This window comes from Mus caroli, chromosome 8 (genome assembly GCF_900094665.2).
Source record: "Mus caroli chromosome 8, CAROLI_EIJ_v1.1, whole genome shotgun sequence".
NCBI lineage: Eukaryota > Metazoa > Chordata > Mammalia > Rodentia > Muridae > Mus > Mus caroli.
In genome coordinates, this window is record NC_034577.1 from 74,240,475 (window position 1) to 74,264,574 (window position 24,100).

The following is a 24,100-nucleotide window of genomic DNA, read 5'->3' on the forward strand; positions in this document are numbered from 1 at the left end:
AGGCACAGGAAAGAGAACCAGGTGGAAAATGTAATGTAAATCATTAAGAATATAGTGTATTTATAGTATATTAGTGTATGTATAAATAAGTAGACATTTTATATTACTGGTTTCTGAAACTACGGAAACCATTAATGAGGAAGTGTAACAACCAACCAGATATCTAATTGTTAAAGAATTCTGCTATTAGAACACGACTCTAGGAAAGTGTTCTCCACTGGTTTCTTTTAATCTCTGTCACAACTGGAAAACACAGCTTAAAATGGTAACCAACACACACACACACACCGCCTACTGATGCTGTGAATCCTCTATCGCAGGGCTATTAAAGTGGGGATGGTGGCAAAATGTCTCAATCTTAAAGTATGAGGAGAGGTCCATTTTCTAAGAAAACTAACGCCACACCATGGGTTGGCTTCCAGAGGAGAGGGAAAGAAGTCACTTTTACCCACACCACAGACTGGTCCTTAGACCAGCAAAGTGTGCATCACCAAGGACCCCACCCCTGACTTAATAAATGTGAAACTCTCCTGAATTCATGCTGATCAGTCCTGGTTTAAAACTGGAATTCTGACAGCCACTGTCCCAAATATTCAGGTCTGGGGGGCGGGGAAGGGGCCTCATGACCAATCAGCGCTGGGATAAATACCAGAGAAGTCTCTGCACATCTTCCAGCAAACGGAAATGCTGTTCCAGAGAGGTTCCTGCACTTTGCTGTATGTAAGACTCCCTCAATTGTTCCCAATTCAAAGGCCTGAAGGTCTTTTTACCTTTTGCCCCCAACTATCGAAGCCTGAATTTGAGGCCCAGCAGAGGTCGCTGACGCCCAGGAAGAGAGACAGAGTGAGCGTTGCAAGGGGAGCCCAGGAGCTTTGACATCATACTAAGCTCCTCCTTGCACGCACACATCACACACACACACACACACACACACACACACACACACACACACACACACACAAAAATACAGACACACAAAAAACGCTGTATCCCTCTCCTCACGCTCTCCCCCATCCCATCTGCCCCGTACCTCCCCCTCCCTCGGCAAGTGAGTGTCCCGGGCGTAGCCACCTAGTCTGGCCAGAAGCGCAGCGCCCACTGCTCAAGGGAACCCACGCATAACACGAGAGACCTCCGCGTCTGCAGCGGGACCGATAGTCCCAGCACCGGGGATCTCCAGCACCCCACCCCCGCCCCGCTCGGCCACGACAAGCAGAGCCGCCACCCCATCCAAACCCGAGGACCCCGCCACCTCTATGAGAGACGGCGACGCGGGGCAAAGGAGCAGGACGCCTGGCAGCCGGACTCCCCCGCAAGTGTGCGGCGCCCGCTCCGCGTCCGCGCCGCGATCACTCGGGAAGCCCGATGCCAGCGCCGCGCTTCGGCTGAGAGGGGACAGGGCGGGTTTCTCCCGCTCGTCCCGGATCCGGTCTCCGCAGCGGCTGCGCGTCCCAGCCGGGGCTCCGCCGGCCAGGGAGTGAGTCGCAGCGACAGGAGAACCAGAGCGGCGGCCCGGGGTTGACCCGGGCAGGGAAAGGAGGGACGGAGCGGGGGGAGGGCGCAGGGGGCGGGGAGGGGACCCCGGAGGAGAGAGATGACAATGTCTCTCATCCAAGCGTGCCGCAGTCTGGCTCTCTCAACATGGCTGCTTTCCTTTTGTTTCGTGCATCTGCTCTGCCTGGACTTCACCGTGGCGGAGAAGGAGGAATGGTACACCGCCTTCGTGAACATCACCTATTTAGAGCCGGAGCCCGGGGCCGCGGTGGCGGGCAGCGGTGGCGGCGCGGAGCTGCACACGGAGAAGAGCGAGTGCGGGCGATACGGAGAGCACTCGCCCAAGCAGGACGCGCGCGGCGAGGTGGTCATGGCCAGCTCGGCCCAAGACCGCCTGGCTTGCGACCCCAACACCAAGTTCGCCGCGCCGGCCCACGGCAAGCACTGGATAGCCCTCATCCCCAAGGGCAACTGCACGTACAGGGATAAGATCCGGAACGCGTTCCTGCAGAACGCCTCCGCTGTGGTCATCTTCAACGTGGGCTCCAACACAAACGAGACCATCACCATGCCCCACGCAGGTGAGCAACCCCGGGGGTGCCTGGCGGACGTGGGGGAGGGGAGCCCGAGAAGCGTCTAGGGAGATCTAGCACCGCCTCCGGGGCACCTCTGCCTGGGAAGTCCGTGCAGCACCAGAGACCAGTCTCTTATGTATGAACCTATTAAGTTTTGTTGTGCGTCGCTTGGGGGACAGGTTACAAGCATGAGAGGTTTCAGTATGTTGGGAGAGTATCAGAGAGTCTGGTTCGGGAGAGGGTTCACAGTGGTGGAGTGTCTTCTCCCAGGAGAATTTGGGAAGTGAGATTTGGGAAACAGGGCTGGGATCTTGTTCTTGTTAGTGACCCGTTTCAGCACCTGTTTGGAACCGGAAGTTCTGATAACTTGTCTCTGCGCTTCGTTGTGTGCATTAGATATACATACCTGGTGCAAGTGTTTGTGTATCAAGAGGCAGGTCAAGTTACCTGTCTGCAGCTGACCATCTGCAAACTGCTCTCACAAGTCAGGTTTCAGCCCTTCTCCGGAGCCCCTCCCCTTGCTGAGACCATAAGTAAATAATATTCAAAGCTCTGCCGGGTTGTCATCTAGAGAGATGGACTGACGGGGAGCATGGGTGAAACATTGCAATGCCCAACAAGCCAAGAATAGCCACAAAGTTAGAATTACTTTCTACTGCTGTGTCGTCTTTTGCCTGCCTGGTTATAAGATGCACTCAAGAAAGACCTTTGTCAGTGACCACAGGGGCCAGGACTAAAAATAAGCATGATTGCCCCAGTTCAACACAGTCTATAAACAGTGTTTTGGTGAGAGAAGTAACAGAAGCAACAAGATTATGTTATTCATATTTATTAGCACAAGCCACTGGTTATAGGAAACTGCCTTCTTTGAGTGCAAGCTTGGGCAGGGGTACCTGAGAGGTGGGTCCTTTTTTCCCCTCACAGCATTTCCTGCAAGCAGGATGTGGGAGAAATGACTGGAGTGTTGTTCTGGGCAGAGTCGTCCAATCAGAACAATTGTTGCAATTAAAGCCCAAGCTTCTAATAAGCAAAGAACTGGGGTGGAGCATGCAGATTGGCTGTACGTGCAGACATATTTTCTATAGAGACAGAGCTCTCTTTCAAGAGTTCATAGCATCTATTCGTGAAATATACAATTAGTTTGCCCAGAGTAACCAACACCAGCTGTTGTAGTCAAGGGCATTTGTTAACTTTCTGGAAAACAGGCAAAATGAAAAACGAGCCAGAAAACAGCATGGTTTTCATGAGGAAAAGCCGTTACCTTCTTAGAAAACTTCTGACCCTGCACGTTAGAGACATTTCCTTGAGCACAATCACTCTCCCAGGGAGAGACCTGCACTCTGACCTTGAGTCATAGGGCCCCTGCTTAAACTTGATCTCCAAGGATATTTGCACTACGGAAGAGTATCCAAGTCATGTAAGGTATCTTTCAATTAACATTTAATATGGAAAATATAGATTCAGGGAGTGGAAGTAGGGCATGCAGGAGTTATTCTGGGATCTGTAAACACCAAGGTTGTTAGTGAAATTTAAGGGCTCCATAAATGTTTTTTCTGTGTGTGAGTGTGGAATCTTAAGCTGAGCTTCTCTGTGCACAGCACCATAGTTATCGTTTTGTTCCTGTCTAAGAAACCACTTTCAGAACAGCAGACACACTGGATCAATTAATGGCTCACCAGTGTTGAAGAAAACTATAATTTGATTTTCTACACAAAGGATGCTTAAGGCATACTAAGAAGGAAAGGGCTGGTGATAGTCTAAAAGTTAATGTAATATTTCTCCATGCCAAAATAAAATAAAAGTGGTGTCTGCTGTTATTTTTGAACTCCCTGTTATGCCTTGGACACATTCCCACATTAGTCAGAGGAGGAGACTTCTACAGGACTGTGATTCGTGTGACCAAGGTGAGCATATGAGTTTCACTGTCAATCAATGTCCTACACTTTCTTGTAGGGCCTGAAGGCTCAAGTTTCTCCTCATTAAATATGAGTCAGACTTGGGAATCCACTTAGGAAACCATATACAGGTTAGATGTTGATGGAATATGGTTATTTCGTGTGCTCAGATTGCAGGGCACCAGGGGACATGGTTGTGGCCTTTTTAATCCAGTCCCTGAGTTTAGAGGAAAATCAAAAGCTAATATTTGCCATACTTCTTCATCAATGCCCTGATTTGAGGAGACAACAGCTTGGGGGAGAGAAGGCTTGGGTTTGGAATTTTGGAGCCTACATATAGTGTTTATCATCTGCTGTGATTGAGCCCTAATTACCAGACAGAGACAAATTCAACTAAATTATTTCTTCCCTCCTTCTCTCTTCTTTCTCTCTCTCTCTCTCTTTCCCCTCTCTCCCCTCTCTTCTACCACTCCCTCTCTCTCCCCTCTCTCCCATCCCTTTTCTTTTCCTTTCTTTTTTTCTTTTTGGTTTTTCGAGACAGGTTTCTCTGTATAGCCCTGGCTGTCCTGGAACTCACTTTGTAGACCAGGCTGGCCTCAAACTCAGAAATCTGCCTGCCTCTGCTGGGATTAAAGGCATGTGCCACCACTGCCCAGCTTCCCACCCCTTTTCTGTTCCCCCTCTCTCTTCCCCTCCCTATCCCCCTTTCTCTTCACCCCTCTCTCTCCTATGTGCCTTCTTTCAGTTTCTTCTTTTTCTGAATTCATGGTTTTGAAAATCTTCCATAACTGCTTCCTCCTTCCCTCCCTCCCTCCCTTCCTCCCTCCCTCCTTCCCTCCCTCCCATCTCTATGTATTTGTCTCTTGCACATGGAGTCTGGTTGAGTCCTTTAATATGTGGATTTGGTCTAGTTTCTCACATATCATACTCTTCCCATTGTTCACCATAGTTGTAATAAATGTCACCGATTACTATTTCATTTATTTTTATTGCCAAAAAGCATTCCACATTTTATTTATTGTCACTTGATGGGAACTGGGTCATTTCTACTTTGAGATTTTTATGAATGGTGCTGTTATGTACATTCTTGTGCCTGTGTGCCTGTGTGTGTGTGTCTGTCTGTCTGTCTGTCTGTCTGTCTGTGTGTGTCTGTGTGTGTATGTGTTTGTGTCTGTGTGTGTGTATGTGTGTGTATATGTGTGTGTGTCTGTGTGTTTGTGTCTGTGTGTGTATGTGTGTGTATATGTGTGTGTCTCTGTGTGTGTGTATATGTGTGTGTTTCTCTATGTGTGTCTCTGTGTGTCTGTGTATGTGTCTGTGTCTGTGTGTGTGTCTGTGTGTGTGTGTATGTGTGTGTGTGTTTCTCCTAGGTTTATATTGAGAAGCAGAATTTCTGTGTTACATGGCCACTCTATGACTTTTAAGGAACTGACAGATCCCTTCCTCGTGCTCCTTAGTTTTTTGACAACTTGGCACAGGCTAGGGTCATTTAGGAAGAGGAAGCCTCAGTTGAGAGAATGCCCCATAAGATTGGCCTTAGGCAAGTCTATCAGGTATATTTGTGATTAGTGATTGATGTGGGAGGGCCCAACCTGAAGTGGTCAGTGTCATGCCTGAGCAGGTGACCCAGGCATGTATATGTAACATGGCCCTGCCAAGCGAGCCACTGAGCACTCTTTCTCTATGGTCTCTGTCTCCATGTTTTAATTCCTGCCCTTACTTCCCCAATGATGGATTATGATATGGTAGTTATAAGATGAACATGTTATCCTCCCCAGGCTGCTTTTGACTGTGGCAATAGAAAGCAGAGGAGGGCATTTCTTAAGTGTCTAAGTCACTTCTGATCCCTTCCAGTAGTCACAAGGTATCAGCTATGGAACCTCCTCATTGGTGCTTATGGTTAACCATAATCAAGGTTATGTATCTTATGTAGCTTATGGTTAACTTTTAATCAAGGTCAGTATCTTCCTTACAGCTCCATTCTGATGACAGTTACTTTTTGGTAGACATGGTCTTGCTGTACCGCCTAGACTGCCTGCAAACTCACAAACTTCTAGCACCAGCTGCAGAACCCTGTGCCACTGGACCTGACTTAACAGTGACTTCTTTAAAACATGCTATCAAGTCATCTTTCCCCTTTCGTTTTGTTCTCCTTCTCCTTACATCAGCCATTCGTTGTTCTTTCCGAGACTTAATTCATGTAGCTTTTGTCCTTAGAGGTGGGTAAAATTGTATTTACAGGCCTTCAATAGAGTGGGAGGAGGTACAGCACCTCTAGAGAATGTGTCCACAGACAGGAGCACAGGGCTGTCCAGGAACACTGTCTCCCCTGTGCAAGCCTTGACGCGAAGATCTAAATACATATAAAGACAGTGAGAGCTCTTGGAGGTGATCTGATGCCTGCCCAAGAGCCTTCCTCCAGTGTCCTTTGAGGGAAGGACATCAAACATTCTATAGGCCTTTGTAGAGAGCCTGTTAACTGGAGCACAGGTTTAGTCTTGTAAGCCTCTGCTGTTTTCATGCTGAGTGACTTTAAACAATTTAGTCAACCTTTCAGGGATTGAGGATCCTATGCTGTGACAGAGGATAGCAGCATCTGTCTGAACTTCTTGTTGTGTGAATTTTATGGGCTCGTATGTAGATACCTGTATCTTAGTTACTCTGAGCTAGAACTTGGCATGGATCTCTCACTGGCCGTGGGATTTGCCATTTTGGGTAGGATGGCTGGTTAGCAGTCCCTACGATCCTCCTGCCTCCACTCTCTGGTGTAACTTTTGTATGTGGTTGCTGGGAATCTGAACCCTGGTTGCCATATTTGCAAACACTTGATCCTCTGGGGCATCTCCANAGCCCCAGTGTTAACTCATAACCTGGTGGCACACAGTAACAAGCAGAAACTGTGGAATAAACCACCAAATCCCCTGGCTGACCAAGCCTCTCATGACCTTAATGCTCAGAGACAGAGCAGTCACCCATTTCCACTGGCCACCTCCATTGTGGGAAAGAGAATATTGGGCTCTCTTGATAATTGGAGAGCTTCTTATGGCTCTCTGATTACACCTGTGCCTTCTCTAGGCTGAAGCCATTGTCACCAGATTGAGAACATACATGGTACCTGCGGTGAATCCCCCAAGTGTGCCGTTCTCTGTATCTGAGTTACCATCTGGAAGAAGTTATACTTCCCCCTGTTTCAAAGGCTTTAGTTGTTAGCTTTGTGTTTATCGATCACTAGTGCATGGTTAAGAGATAAATAAATTTCCAGTTGCCTGGGAAGGATTTTGATGGCACCTGAGAGATGAGGGAGAGAAGGGAGGCTGCAGAAGCTGTAGATCCTCTGCAGTTCTTGCATAAGAGGCAGATAGAGAATATATACACACTCGTGACTTCTCAAAAGTTTAGAATTGGCAAGGAGATAATAGAAGTCCTGCCTGTGCAGGCAGATTTGTCCTAATACTTTACTGCATGGGTTTCTGCTACCTTGATGACCCTTGCTTTAATGGCTTCTGCCCTGACCTCCATATAGGAGCTAGCTGCCTTGCTGAAATCAGTTTTTAGAGCTATCGGGTTTCTAAAGTGTCGACCATGCAGTTTTATTTTATATTCTCCATTAAGATCCACACTCATCTCTCATCATACCATAGCTCTTTAGTGCTAATGTGGACCAAGTCATCTGTACTCTGTGTTGGGATAACCCAAGAACTTTTGTGTTTAACTTTGACACTGCTGAAATAGCTTCTTAACCATTCCCATTTCTACAGATGACCTGACCACACAGACAGTAAGCCATAGAGCTAAGCCATAGAACTAAGCCACAGATGCAGGTTGTCTGCCCATGGAGTCGATGCTCATAGCCTAGAAATATGCTCACAGCCATTTCCTCAGGCTTCCTCTCAACTCAAAAGCTATTGCAAAAACTGGCTGTGAACAGTGGTCCCTTAACACTGAGCACAGGACAATGTTGTAGGCTTCATTCTTGTTTCACAGTGTGTTAATACATCTGTAGGCAAAGCCATCACCAACTGTAGAGCGGCATGTCTGATGTAGAGACAGGACCTTACATTTAAGTGCTCCTCCTCCACATCTGCCTCCAGCTCATCATTTGGCCTGGCTCAGTGTCTGTCTTTGGTTGCAGTTTTTCTCTTCATGGAATGTAAATTTTGGATGACTTGATCTCTAAAAACTATTAGAAGTGTATTCTTTATGCTTTAAAACATCAGGATATAGCAACTAAAATTCAATTTTTCAAATTTTGTTGATCAGAAAAACCAGTCACATGCCTGTCTCCCTCCTTGGCAATAAGTAGGCTGCCTCTAGCATGTGTTCCACACTCTCTAGCTGGCCTAAGTCCCCAACACCTTTCATGGCCAGCTCCATTTGCTTGTGCTCTCAACCTCTGCACAAGTTGACCTTGTTTGCAGCCTCAGCTTTATCGCAATCCCACTACGGGTGGGAAGATGGAATTGCAAGAAACAGTCATGGTTCGGAGAAGGCAAGACAATTGCACGGTAAAAGTGTTTAGAAACGAAAGGGGTTTCTTTGAGATGCCAATCTTTCTCTGGCACTGGGCTGGGCCAGACTAGGAACCCAGGGCATTGTGGAAGTATCAGTCCCGGTGTTCCAGTACCAGTAACTCCTTAAGGGCCTTCCCAGGCCTGAGATCACATGATCTGCTGTTTAGCTGTCTGCCTTCACTTCAGCTTTCTGTTAAGATTCATAACTAAGCTCTGTCGTTTATGCTTGGCCTTCAGTTCGCACACCCAATCACCCTCCCAGTTGGTTTCTGTGTCCTTGTTTATTTTACACTAAACTCATAGTTCTCCCCCATTGTTCCTGGCAGACAGCAGTCCAAAAGCCAGGAATTGCAACCTCTGTTATTGAAGACCATAATTCATCAGCGGTGTTAAATAACATTCTTGGCAGTGTAACTTTATATGGCCTAGGCATTTCCAGAAACTAAATAACCGGTTTACTCATTTTCAGTCATAGAAATCTCTGTGTGGGGGATTTGGAAGGACTCCTACCCCCCTCTTCCTAATCATTAGTAAGAATTTGGTCATCATTCCAGGTTTCTCTCGCTGTAGAAATCCCCTGAATTCTCCAGAAAGAAAATTTTATTGGCCATGAAATCTAGAAAGATCATGAAAGAGCTTGGAGCTTTTTCTGCAGAACTCATCCTTGTAGCTTTTGGAAAGGGGCAATCACACCTCTGGGGTGGAGTTAATGGCTTCGAAGCTAGTCTCCTCATTTAAAAGGAAGAAGCTCAGCCATTGCAGTCACAGTTCTCATTGGGAACCGCAGCATTAAAAGAACTGGTATTTGATAACACCTAAAAGTCCTTAGTTTGTTCCCCAAAGAGGTGCTTCATTTTTTATATACTCTAAAGAGGATCTTACTACTGCTTAGTGACTAAAAGATGTTGGGGTCCTGCATCTTTCCTAAGTTGAGAGATGCTAAATTTTAGTTAAGGTGAAATTCAAATTTTTAGAGTATCTCAAGCCTTAAGGGTTTACTGTAATACAAAACTCCAAGAAACAAGTCAGATTACAAGGCAGGACTGTTCCAAGCTCTAGGTATGAGTGCTGTGCTAAATGGAGGCCTTTTAATGGGTTCAGGATACATGGGCTCTTATTTTAAACTTGGATGACTAATCATTTACAGGTTTAATTTGTGATAAGATAAATGTGCTTCCTATAGTACAATAAAAATGTTAACACTCGTGGTTAGAGCTAATCTTATTCTTTCTTTCCTCCATTATTTATTTATTTATTTATTTATTTATTTATTTATTTATTTAGTGTGGGGGTGTGGGTGTGGCTACATGTGTGGGAGTCCACATGCCATGTCTTGTGTGTGGAGACTAGAGGGGAACTTTCTGAGAGATGGCTCTCTTCCTCCATGTAGGCATATGACTGAACTCAGGTCCCCAGGCTTGGCAACAAATACCTTTACACATTGAGTCATCGCTAAGCTCAAACTCCTAGTTTTCTTACAATGCAAGAAAATTATTTTTTCCTCATTGTTTCAAAGGATGAATTAATTTCTGTACATAAGGTTTTGTTTTCTGGTTGGCTTGTCCCATGATGCACAATGTTGTGCAGAAAGCCCCTTTGTCAGGAAGCAGGACCTGGCCTTCTGGTGTGCTTGGCACTTTCATATGCAAGGTGTAGACATATGCTTAATAACAATGGGGATTTTTAAATTAAAAATAATGTTGTACTTAATGAATGACTTCTAGGACAGTGTATATGGTGCCTATGCTAGGGTATGGTAATAGGCACCCATATTAAGATGTAGGTTCCTAGGAAATCCTCTATTTTTTAACCAATCAGCTTGGTATGTCTCAATTGTAGCTTTTGCATCATTCACTGATGTACTGTATACAAAGCAAAGAGGGGTTTTAGGCATACAATCAGTGTGCATGTGTGTGTGCACACACACATTATACACATGTTCATACATACACACACACACACATACACACACACCATTTTCTCCCCTTTTCCTTTTATTTTCTTCTCCCTACTTCCTAAAGAAGTGACTCATCTGGCTACCACACCATGACAAACACACTACATCGACGTCAGAAATGTAGTTCCCAGCAGGTAGGGGGGACAGAAAAATATGTTTTGCTCTTCATTTATCGGTAAAGTTTCTAGAATATTCGTCTTTTCCTGATGCCCCAGAGCTAACTGTCCCTTTGGTCTGTTCCCTCGCTGGCCTCAACACAAGTGCACCCTTGCCCTCTCCAGTAAGAACAGCAGCAGCCACGGATCCTCACCCTTAGAATACCTTTCATCTTTGTACCACTATTGACCTCATCACCATCATCTGACAGAACCTAAGCCCCATGAAAGCAAGACTTCTAGACCTTTCTTTGTTTATGGTTAAGTTTCCCAAGGCTTGAAGAGCCCTCAACACACAGACAGGGCTCAGTAAATATTGCTAAGTAACCTAGAGACCAGAAAGATGGATTACATTATATGGTGATCTTAATTTCACAGGAAAACCTAATTCTGACATTAAACTCCCATTCTCTTATCCTTTGGCTCATATACATGTAGTCCATTAGAGTTTCATTTGAAACTCCTACCACAAATGTGTATCCATCGTGTGAAAGAGAAAAGTAGGTTCCTGGCTCAGTTTTCATCTAAGAAGAAAAGGGCATGCTGGTGATAGACTGAGGAACATAAGACATCAAAAGTGTCTGTGGTTAGATGTGTGCACTGGTGAATAAACATTTTTATAATATATATACTAGTACTTAAAATTATTTTAAATGAAATACATATGCCAAATAGACAAAATTTCAAAGAACCAGGGTTTCATCATACTGCTTGTTAGAACTACCAAGCAGCAGTTTCCAGGTAGAAGATTTAAAAAGTCTCTGGCTTCTTCTGAAAAGTAAAAAATTAAAAATAAGGTGAGGCCAGAAGAGATGGCCTAGTGATCAGGAACATAGGTTGTTTTTCTAGAGGACCCAGGGTTGATGCCCACACAGTCCCAGGGGTCCAATGCCCTCTTCTGACTCCATGCTACTCCATATGGTGTACATCCATACACACAGATGGAACACCCATATTCAGTTAATAAAAAGAAAGGCTAAAAAATTTTAATTCAAGTGCTGGGGGGGAGGGATGGCATAGCATCACTTGAGAGGCAGAGGGAGGCGGAGCTCTGATTTTAAGGCCAGCCTGGTCTACAAAGTGAGTTTCAGGACAGCCAGGGGTATACAGAGAAACCCTGTCTTGAAGAACCATAAAGAAAACAAAAGTAAAAATAAAAAGTAAAATTACTCATTTATACATTGTGGTGGTTTGAAAGAGATCTCTCTTATATTTGAGGGCATCTGAATACTTGATACCCAGTTGGTGACATTTCTTGGGTACAGTGAGGAAGTGTGTCACTGAGAGTGAGGTTTGAGGTTTCACAAGCCATGTGCCCCTTCCAGTGTGGTGCTTTTGCTTGCTGCTTTGGTTGGAGATGCTGTGGTCAGCGGTTTCTGCTGTAGTGCCTGCTTGATTCGGTGCATGGCTCATCACTGCCTCACTATTGTGACAGTGGAGTCCTATCCCTCTGGAGTGATACGCCCCAAATAAACCCTTCCTTCTATAAGTTGCCTTGGTCACGGTGTCACAATGATACAAAAGGAAGTGATACATACGTATACACATGCACACATACAAGTATAATATGCACATATAAACATTATTATTTGCTATCTGGAGCTAAGGAAGAAAATGTAGACATATTACTTAATGCATTCAACAGACAAATCAGTCATTTGCTTTGCTTCAGATAAAAATTAGTGTAAATCTTGACTTCAGTGTGATTGTTTTGCCTGCACCATGTGTTTGCCTTGTGACTGCTGAGGGCAAATGAAGGCCCTGGATTCCCTGGAACTAGAGTTATGGGCCGTTGTAAGCCACTGTGTGGATGCTGGAAAGCGAACCTTAGGTCCTCTAGAAGAGCACCATGTGCTCTCTAACTGCAGAACTATCCCTCTGTTTATTTACTCGCTTCATTATATTGAATATTTTTTACCAAATGAAGAATGTATTGTATGTATATTGTGCAAATATATGTATTTGGAGATTTTAAAATGTTAATGCTATATTTTAGATTTTCTTTGATAGACTATATTTTTCTGTGGTACTTTTGCCTCCCTCTGACATCGATGGAACCTCCTGAGGTAGCGCAGCTCAAGTTCCAGAACAGCTCCACTAGTCAAAGGCTTTCCAAGTTTGGCTGCAGAGCAGGTCTCTGGGGTGTCTGTTCTGTCTGATAGCTGGTTAGTGAACTCTTTGCGTGCTCTCATTGGAGGAAACACCATGTTTCAGTCATTGGTGGTGATGCTGACACTGAGCAGTCTCATCCCAGCTTATGGCTACAAACTGGAATAGTTTGGCAGCTGCTACGAGTCACAGGAGACGGAGAATCCAAAGCAGGAAATGATAGAACCGTCCAGCTATGACTGTCCTGCCCGCCACCTCACTACGTAGTTCTGTGTCTGGGGCTAAAAAAGTGCAAAAGAGCAGTAGCTCTCAGGAAGCTCCATTTTCATTTGTACCCCTAGAAGGCCACTCCCCTCTTCTGGTTCTCATTTTCTATCATTGGACCCTCCTGAATAGGATCTTGGTTTCCATCAGTTTCCTCCCCCTTGTTGCAAACTGGAATCAGCAGCAAAGTTGAAAATTGTTACTCCCCAGACCAGTCTCCAGAGAGCCTGATATGATCGGTGTGGCAAGAGGTAAGCCCTGGGATGATGCTTGACAGCCAAGATTGACAGCCACTGCTCCAGACGAAAGTCCCCACAAGGTTGTTTTGTTGCTGCTGCTGCAACTCAGTGCTGTCTTTTAATCCTTACAAAAATATTACAAGAAATAAAATCATGTAGTTCGAGTCCCCTCTTCCAAGGATTGTAAGATGCAAAGTAAAGACTTTCCAGTCCCCACCCCATGGAATCCCTATGTTATATTAACTTATTTTTTCTCAGCTATATAACATGGGTGTGTTAATTAATTTTATATATTCTAGCTGATACATAAAATCTACATATATGAATGTGGCATAATGTGGTATTTCACTATATGTATACATTGTGTTGTTTGAACCAGGGTAAAAGTATCTTCAAACATCTATCATTTTCTTATAGGATAAATGTTCCAAGTTTATTCTCCTTGTTTTTTAAGATGGGCGATATATTATTGTTATTTATCCGTCAGCATCCTACTGTGAGTGCCACCCAAGCTTCTTACTCCTACCCAACTGTAACATCTCGGCACCCTGCCTGCCCTCTTCTCTCCTGAAGTTCTTCTATCACATGGTTCATTATTAATGGTGTAAAGAAATTACATGATTGTTTTGAGAGTTTCAAAATCCCACTTGAAAACACGTAGTAGTTTTAATTTATTAATTTCTCAAGGACTAAAGCGATAAAATGATGGAGGCCACCTGTTCAGTAAATATTATTGAATTGTGAATTAGTAGCTTCACAGTAATAACGGGATTTTGGCAACCAGCAATGAGCTCAAGAGATGGTGTGCACAGTGAGTGCTAGAGAGCGTGCAGTGAGTTTTCAACTTCAGTGAGCCATGGATGATTGTGCAAAATGATGAAGTGAAAAGACGTTTGATTTAAATCGTTGGTAAGCTAATTATTGATTGATTTTCTTGTCTTTCACTCTGACAAGGGTGAAATACCACATTGATTTTACCACTAGGACAGATCCTCATCTCTCTCATATCGTTGTCAGAACTGAGGATAGGGTGCAGAATAGACAGTGGTGGAGGAGATGGCTCATGGCACCAAAGCAGTAGAGGACTGGAGACAGAAGTCGGCAGTCAGCCACCTGGTGAGCATGCTTTTCCTGCCTGCCACCTTTCTAGAAGGGGAAAGGCAAGAGGCTGCTCTAAGAACGGAATGTCTGGCTGGGCCTGATGCCTGAGAGCTCAGGAAGCCAAACTTTAACCCCAACTTTGGAGTCCTGTTTGTAAAATGAACATAGCATGCTCTCTCAGAGCTATTGTCTCTTACAGGATGTAAGGTAGCAACAGAGCAATTCTGAGAATTGAATACAGGTGAACTAGGATGATCAATCATTACAAGAAATGTGTTCTGAAGGCAGTGTCACCTGACCACCAGAATTATTACCATATGAGTTCAAGTGCTCATAGCTTCCTGGATTTCTATCCTCCCTCCCATAGTGGACAGTTACTATTCCTGTCCACTCCCCAGTTAGCACACCACACACTTTTGAAAATATAGATGTAAGCCAAGCACTCTCCTAGTTAGATTTTACAAGGACCTTTCAGTAGGTCAGGAACCAAGCAAGAGGTCTCGCCTCGACCTTACTGCCTGCTGACCCTCCACCCGATCCAGCCTCCTCCTCCCATGAATCCCTTTCTGTTAAAAGTGTTCTTTGCTTCTTGCCTTAGATGGTTTGGGCTCGTTCCAAATCCTGGGCCATTAGAAACTTCTTTCCCCCAAAATTTTAAAGTAGAATTATTTAATCAACTTTATAAATCTGGAAAATTTGATAATGATACCAAAACAATAACACACACAAATATACACACATAAACATTAGTTTCCTTTGAAGAGCTCTGTGCACAAAACCCTTATACACTGATAACTAGTATAGATTTTTGCAATGGGTCTCAATATTTAAGGATATCAACCAATGTCCTGATTAACTCTGGGTGGTTTTCACTTGGTGGGAGGCACCTGGCTTTAAGAGCAAGTATTTAAAGGAAGGAATACAAATCTGCAGGGTCCCTACCCCACCTCCTAGGACTCCGCCCAATGAACTTGGGAAGGGATGCTTAATCCTAAATTGTGTTTTGCAGATTAAGAAGTCATTACTCCTTTTTCAGCCTCTTGACCTTTGTGACTTTGTTGAAATCCTCTCCATCTAATTACAACTCAACTCAGTTAAATTAGAAAGTTTCATTAATTAAATAATTATTGTAATTTTGCTTCCTGCTATCTGATATCTCTACTTTCTTGCACTGAGCTAGTATATTAAGTAGTAACCTATTATTTACAAAAGCCTTTTGTATTTAAGTTTCCTCATTTAGTCATAGTGTGAAAATATATAAGCAAGAGGAAGAAAGGCCATTTTATTTAGTGATGCCAATTAGAATTCATTTTGAACCTTAGCATAACCCTGCTCAACATTTTTGCACTTACTTTTTGAAAAGCTGTTGTGTAATTGCTACAGTGGGTTTTGCAAATTCGAGAATGGGTGGGAATTTGGTGTTAAAATGAAGTTTCTGAGTAGGTTAATATATTAGAACATACTCTAATGCTATGTTAAAGCAATTACAACGCACTGGGTTGTGAAGAAATCTTCTGTTGTCTCCTATTAGCAGTTCATCCCATTTACCACTTAACCAATTTAAATATGAAACTATAAACACGCGCACAGCACAGATTTCAGCTCTTGATTAGTTTTCTTGGTGATTGCCATATTCTAAAATAAATAAGCAAACAACAACAGATTGTGCTGTAATGAAGGAGAAACATTGAGTCCTTGGATGAGTCTCAGTCTCAAATTCTATTCAACTTTCTTTTTTTTTTTTTTTTTTTTTGATGAATAAGAATTTCTGGCACAGCAAACATGTCACCCTTCTAAAGATAATGGGGAATGGAAATAGGATGTTGTCAGGGTACCTACCATGTGTGTCATCTACAAGTGTGGTGGTCTGTGCTCCAGGCTCAGGGGAAAACATGTATACAAGGAACCTCAAGTCATCCATGAGTGGGTCTTATTGGTCGCAGGTGGGGTCACTGGCAGCAGGGATCAACCACAGATAAGTATGATGTAATCCTCTCTACCTCCCAGTGACTCTCCTTTAAACAACTCCCCTGAAACCCCTTACAGCAGTACACACATGAGCTCCCCAGAGTGGAGTCTGCATAGCTCCCACAAAGGTTTTGAAGGGCGATGACTGGGGAGAACCTGGTCAGCAGCCACCCTATGAGGGGCAGACTGGCTAATCTACACAGACCTCCACCTCCATATACTCTGCCCCCCTTCACTCAGGAAACCAGATTTTCTTCAGGAGGAAAAAGAAGCCAAGGCATTCTTTCTACAAATATATTTTTTTCAGTATCAGGCTTGTATATTTAATTAACACCTTACTTATTAGAGGAGCTCATAAAACCTTTATTGAGCTAAATGCTCACCAGAAAGGAGAGGCATCGATGTTTACTCCAAGAAGGGAGACACTAGGGAGCATATTCTCTACCTCAAGCCTACTCAAATAATTTCAATTTACAACCCTTTTCAATGCAAGAAACATGCGAAATCCCAGGCATATAGGCACAGAAAGATATACAAATTAAATACTTATTGATAATCATAAAACATTTATTTTTAACCAATTCTTTGATTACATATGATTTACCACTTACTGGGGACAAAATAAGATATGCATCCTAATGGAACGCATGTGCTTATGTGCTTGTATGTCTGATCTTGTTGGTACTTTAATATCCAGGATATAGAATATAAACATTACTGACAGCTTTTGGAACTGATCAGTACTTTGATTTTTGTATCATTAGTACTGAGAATCAACACAAAGTACAAAATGGCAAAAATATGTGTAAAGTCATTTCAGAAATATGTATTTTTGTGTGGGTGTACAGGTATGTGCATGTGTCTATGTGTCCATGTGAATATGGAACCCAGAAGTCAACATTGGGTGCCTTCCTCAGTCACATCCTACCTTATTCTTTAAGATATGGTCTCTCACTGCACTTGGAGCTCATCAGTTTGGCTAGGCTGGTTGGATAATGGGGTGTAGAGATCCACCTTCTCCTCCCAGCATGGGAATTACAGATAAGCAATACAATGTCTGTCACACCTGGCTTTTACCTGGTGCTGGGGATCCAAACTTGGGTCACCATGCTTTGGGGAGCAAGTCCTTACTGAACCAACATTCCAGCCCCACAGGATAGTAATTTTTAAGACCAAGGAGTCTAATATAGTATAATATAAAGATAAGCTAATATACTTACATGCTGAAGAATAACAGTAGAAAAAAAATCACATCTTTCTTTCCCATCATTGAACCATTGTGCTTCTGTAAGAGCAGAAAATTTAACAAGTGCAGCAAAAGCCCTGCAGTTCATAGCACACACTGGACTGAAATTGATGTGTTTCGGGCACTAAGATTGATGTTGCATGCTGGGTAGGGTGTGCTGTGCAAAGTGAGTGTGTTGTGTGTTCAGAACAGGGGCTGCAGTGAAGTCTCTAGATGCAGCACAGGTGATTGCAGCCAAACATACTTTGGATTCATTATGCGTTTCATTTTGAATTAATTTGGGGCTACTGTGAATTTATAATCTTTGGCATTTTGTGTGATTACCACATTTAGTTGTGCAGCCGCGTGTGAAGCCCACAGTTGATGCAGCTAGACTAACCCTCCCCACCCTCTTCCACAGGAAAATGTGTCCATAGTCACAGGTTTACCTAAGAGCAGAAAAGCTGTGATCTTAATCTAGAGCATGCAGAGTTTCAGATATGTCACAAGATGTATGATGTTTTTAATTCACCAGGGATTTCATGTTTACAGTATTTTATAGGGGCAGATTTTCTTAAAGCTAATAAGCTGTCTGGACATACTGTTTCCCACAAAAATTAAGTAATGTAACAATTTTCCATTGGCATTTCTATTTAAGGTATATTTGCAGAATTCCATATCTTTTTGTTGAATAAGATGCACTTCTTATTATAATTATTCCACAAGGAACGCTTTGCCCCCAGGGTACATGGTAATACCTTTGATAGATTATACTCCTTGACTGTATATTTTGGCTGAATTAATAGTTACAGTTTTCATAGAATGATATACTCTTGCTAGTCAAACGTGATGGAGTTCTTGAAGAAATGAGTTCCACTCCTACCCAGAATGCTATTAATATAAAAGAGGCCTATGCAAATTCTTCATACTGAAATGCTAATTTTACTTTTACAAAAAAATCATTCTATTTATATTCTCTTCCTGTGATTTTCCAAAATGTATACATTAGTATTACATGTGCAAACCCATATCATCCCCTTACTTGAAAATGTTATTTCAAAGTCAGGATGAGTGAGTGACAGGATGCCATCGTGTGAATTAAAGGTGTCTACATGTGTAAAGTAGCTTAGGTTGTGACTGTGCCTGGCTATGCCTGATCTGTGCAGTCCCAGAACAGTTTCACTTGCTCATCAAATTGCTACCATCTTGACTTTAAATCCGACCTTCTGTGATGGCATTTGTGGCTCTTCAGACTCAGTAACTGGCTTGTCCACTTTTAGTGTCTCTTCTGTTGCTTATTTCGGCACCAATCCTGGTACACTGCATTTGTAAAATTCTTAGAGAAAGCATTAATGACTCTCCATCTCCACCTCTAAGTATATGCATGTGGCTTTGCTCTTGCACAGAGCTCTGTTGTGATAGGCCAAGAAAGGTCTAATTGTGCAAAAGGAATTTTGATCTATATTTTTTTTCTGTCTGTGGCATCAAAAGTGCCCATACATTACTGTATTACTTTCAAAATAAGCACAAAACAAAATCAGATTTTCACTGATGGGAGATTTTAGTGGTCATCAAGTTCAGCTCTTTATCTGACCGATTAAGTTGTGATTTCTAATTTTATTTTGCCGGTGAGATACACCCAGTGCCCAAGTCCTGCTTTCTTCCTCGAGATCACCAGTACGTGATGTGCACGACTGGGAGGGGGGCCTTCTTCTGTGTTTAGAGAACATTTCCTCCAGCCTTTGTCCCTCAGCCCCCGTGTGACTAGTGCTGTCAGTCTGGAGATTTGTGGTCCCTCCATGAAGGTTTGATGATGGCTGCTCTGACTCTGAGAGCATCGTTCTCCAGTGATTTACCAAGCATGCTTCTCCTTGGTAGATCCCAAGCAGCGATGCCTGACCTCTAATCAGACCCTCCAGTCAATCACCAGACAGCTTTGCACCTCAATAGTTTAATTGGATTCATGACACTTCACCTGATACTGAGCAAGCTATGATGTCTCCAGAGACTATGTGGAATCCACATACAGATCATTCTTTTTAAACATATATTTATTTATTCATTTTATATCTCAATTGCTGCCCCCCCACAAGTCACTCCCTACCTCCTCTGAGAAGGTGGAGGTCCCATGGATATCCCTCCACCCTGGCACATCAAGTTTCTGTGGGGTTGATCCTCACCCAAAAAGCATTCTTAACCACCCTACGGTTGGTTCTCTTTTACACTAATTCTTCATCTCTCACCATCTTGCAACTTCGGAAGCCCTTACTTACACTCCATTTTTCTCCCAGTCTGTCCTAGTAAGACTGCACCCTAGGCTGCTACTATTTGGTTCATGTGTTTGTAGACCCAACTTGGACTTAGCAAAGTCCATGAAATAGATGGAAAACAGCAGCAAATGTAGGGCTGGACATACATCCAGTGTGTCTGGCTCTTCCTAGGATCTTGGCTCCCCTTGTCCTTCACATCTTCACTGTGTCTGTCAACTTAAGTAGCCTAGCCCTGTTATATTTTCCTGTCCTTTAATAGTTTTTTTTAAATCCTGTGTGTTCGTGAATGTGCCTGAGTGTACATGCATTGTGTGCATGGAAAGGTCCACAGAAGCCAGGAGAGGGTGTTGGATGACCCTGGAATTAGAGTTACAGGGAGTTCTAAGGCCCCAGGCATAGGCATGGAGAACTAAATATGGATCCTCTACAAGAACAGCAGATGTACTTAATCACTGAATTGTTTGTCCAGCCAGATGCACATCTTACATTGACTCATTATCATTATGGGAAGGTTATTCTGAGATGAGCTGCTCCAACATAGGCAGAAGAAGTAATCAGTTCCGTGCTTTTGTTTATGCCATTGTGCATCCGAGGACTCCCTCTGTCCTAGGAGTTCCTCTGTTCTGAGTCCCTCTGTCCTAGGACTCCCTCTGTCCTAGGAGTCCCTCTGTCCTAGAACTCCTTCTGCTCTAGGACCCCTACTGTTCTTAGGATCTGCCCTACAATCTTGCCTTCAAGAGACATCTGAAGTACTATCTCCATTTTAAAGATTTTCCATGTGACTCCTCTAGATATGGATGCTTTTCTAAACAACGCTCTCTTGTGCTTAGTTTGCATGCATTTTAAAGCATTAATGTCGTTGTACATGAATCTCACTGCTGTGTATGTTTATCCTTACGCATTAGATTTAAAGGACTCAGAGGAAGAAGGATGTCTTCCTTACCCTTGATTCCTTTCTACCGAGTGCTAGAGGAGTAGAAGTGCAGGCTCTCAGGACACATTTTATAGAACTGGGGGTGATCATAGAATTCTAGCTTGTGTATATAACAGACTTCTTAACAAGTTTAGAGTTATAATTTCTATCATGTAAAACATCGGTACTGAAATAGAGAGGAAGAGAGAGATGAAAATTATAATAATGTCTTATCTGAAACAAAATTGGGTCAGGGCTAAGCACCTGCACAAAGTTAAGCAGCTACTGATTTCTCCTTGGGCATACATTATGAAACTGTCATTGTCACTGCCGACATTCCCTAATGTACCTTGTTCATGACAGTGAGAGGTTTTGAACAGAGAATCTCAGTGATTGTCTCAGAAACTTAGGACTAGGGTTATTTCTAGGTTTTACAGATGAGGTTGATAAGTTTAACCAACATACCCCAAATCACTTGCTAATACAGTAGCATATCTGGGACTTGAGCCCCAGGAGTCCCGAAGACTGAGCGATAGTGGTGAAGGGTAGGTATTATAGGATGAACCCCGTCTTCGTGCTGCAGCTGAGAGTCAAAGAAATAAGTGAATCCCCTCCAATGACACATGGAACCACTTATTAACTCGTGTAAACTCACCAAAACTCAAACAAATCTCCCAATGGACAGAGTCTTCATTTGTGTAACTTTCAAATATGGTGCTTGGAATTCCATCAAATCTAAAATATCACCAATTTAAAGAACTAGCAGTATTGTATGTATATAGAAAAAAAAACCCACTCACAATTTAGCTGTTGCTGGCATTATAAGAATAACACATCATTATTTCAGAGATGTTAGGGAGTTTTTCTAATCTCCTTAGAACTGATGAAATCTATTAGATGCTTAGTGGGAAAATGCTGTACAATGCTGCCTGTAGTAACTCAGTATAGAACCTGGCACATGGGAAATACTAAATAAGTGATGCTTAAATATAAAAATATAAGCTAGCAATAAAAAACCAGTAGATAATCTATGAAGCCGTCAGTAGCTGACACTGGAAATATTGGCAGTTCACTCAAAGAATGCCATGCTCTAGAATATATTTTAAGAAAACAGTTAAGAGCATGCTGGATGCAAGAGGATTGGGTAAAAATGAGCCCTTCTGATTGGCAGACCCATGTTCTGTTTAAGCTGCAAGCACATATGCCCCCTGATTTAGAAGCAGTTGGGGACATTGCTGGGGTTGGGGACTGTTTGCTTTGGGGAGAGAGTGCTTTCAGAGCATCCCTTCCTGAATGCTGTACTACACAGTGAAGTGCAACATCTGACTATGGAATCAGCAGCAGGGAAGGGGAACTGGGGCAGGTTAATGCAGTGAGCCCTGTCAGTTGTAATAGAAATGTAATTGGTGTCCCGGGACTTTTCAGAAGACAAGGGAAAATCTATTAGAGAAGAGATGGCAAATCCTCTACCTTTGCCCCAGGACAGTGTGGTGGAATTCTAATGAGCTAACAAAAGAATGAAGTGGTTTTCACATTTGAACAGCTGCATTTTATCTTTTTAAAGTGGTTTGATCTTTTCCAGCTTGCTGGAAGTTACTCATATGTAAAAGAGGTAATGTATTTTATAGATAAGATACCTTTGTCGAGGCAGCCAAATCAGCCAAATGGCATGTGGGTTCTGTCAGCAAAAGACTAGCAGACCTCATAACCACTGCATGTGGAGTCATCGTCACCTAAGCTCCATTTTGAATAAAAGCAAGAGAAACTGTCCTTTATCGAGAATTTACAGTGAGCAATGCCATTTAGGCTGAGTGCCTGCTTGAGTGGATACCACCTGACTGAATCACGGATCACAGCTCTGGTTCACAGCAGTCTGCTGCCTGTTTCTGTTTCCTTGTATGTCAAGTGCAAGGACTATAACAATGATGTTTCCTAGGCTCTTCTGAATGTAAGTAAGCTTAGTGAATCTATTTGTTATGCTTCTCATTGCTGTGAGAACGTATGTGTGTGCTGTAAAACCATTGGATGGCGAAGGCTGAGGGTCCATGGTGTGACAGTCTGTCCATACTCCTTTTGGTGCATCTGTTTCTCTGTTTTAGGCTTCTGCTTATCACCTAACATTTAGTGCCAATGTAATGCACAGATCACATTAAATTGATGTCACAATTGAGTTGTGGGAGCATTAGGATGCAGGGTAGTGGTTAAATCCATTTTTATGACACTTCTGTGTCTCTTCAGTTTGGGCACTGCCATTATATAATCTCCTACCTTCAATAGAGTAGCCATGGAAAGAACTTGTTTATATTTGACACAGTGCTTTCCCTTACCCTATTCTGAGTCTTGTCAAACTTCACAGATGGCAAAGAAAATTAGATCATCTTACAAATAAAGAGACTCTCAGAGTGTGAGTCCTGATTTTGTCAATTGGCGAGGACTCAGACATCCCTTCACTCTCACTTCAAAACTGGTCACTGAGTACATATTAACTCAGAGTCTCTGAGAAAGCACCCACTGAGCTGAGGGCACACAATCCTAGCTTGACAGAGAGATCAAGACAGCATCTTCCTAAGGGATAATATCATCTTGGAGGGAAGAGAGCAGCAATTGACAAGGTACTGTGGACCCATGACATTATTAGTGTGAATAAGGTACTGCTGAAACCCCCAGACATGATGAGATGAACCAAAGCTTAGAGAGGCCTCAAAGATGTGTGGGTATTTTCAAACAAAACAGAGCTGAGGAAGCATATCAAAGCACTTTGGGCAAAGGCAACAGTTGTATTGTGGGAGCAAGCGAAGAGAGTGGGCAAGGGTACCAAGTCTGAAGAACCGGGTGGAGAGGTGAGGTCACAAACAGGTTGAGACGGTGAAGGTACTGAAGAACTCAAGCACTTGAAGGTGAGATGAAAGCAGAGAAAGCTCTTTAAACAAGTACTGTCAGAATCTGGCTATTTGCAGAAAACTGCTATGCAAAGTGTCCTGGGCAACTATGAGAGATGCTCACTAAAATGTCTGCTAGCACTGGTGTAAAGACACCAGGAATACTTTATGGGAATCTGTATTTGAAAATTAGAGTGGAACAAGAAATGATTGGGTGAGTGATAGGTGACAGTGGGAAGAGCAGGAAAGAAGGAAGTTTTGGGAGGATACATGGGCAATACTAAATTCATACTAATTTGATTTTCCTCTAAGATAAATTAATCTTAGCATAACACACCTTTTCTACTTTTAATTTTAAATTTTAAGGTTACCAAACCCTTTGTTGCTTTTATGATGAATATAGCTTAAAGCATAATAAACATATTACACTACTACAGAATATATTTTCTTTCTATATATTCTTAATACATATGCTTTTTCTTTTCAAATATTTTAAGTTAATAAACATTTTTATTTAAAAAAAACAGCACAAATTAGATGAGACC

General features: G+C 42.9%; 1 protein-coding gene across 2 annotated transcripts in view; it reads left to right on the top strand.

Moving 5' to 3' along the window:
- The first annotated feature begins 926 nt into the window (after window positions 1-926).
- Rnf150 (ring finger protein 150) overlaps window positions 927-24,100 on the top strand; it is a 208,859-nt gene continuing 185,685 nt past the window's right edge. For both annotated transcript variants that reach the window (XM_029480588.1, XM_021170854.2), the window contains exon 1: window positions 927-2,075. In XM_029480588.1, the coding sequence (XP_029336448.1) occupies window positions 1,595-2,075 (481 nt within the window). In that variant the 5' untranslated portion in view covers window positions 927-1,594. The remainder of the gene's footprint in view (window positions 2,076-24,100) is intronic.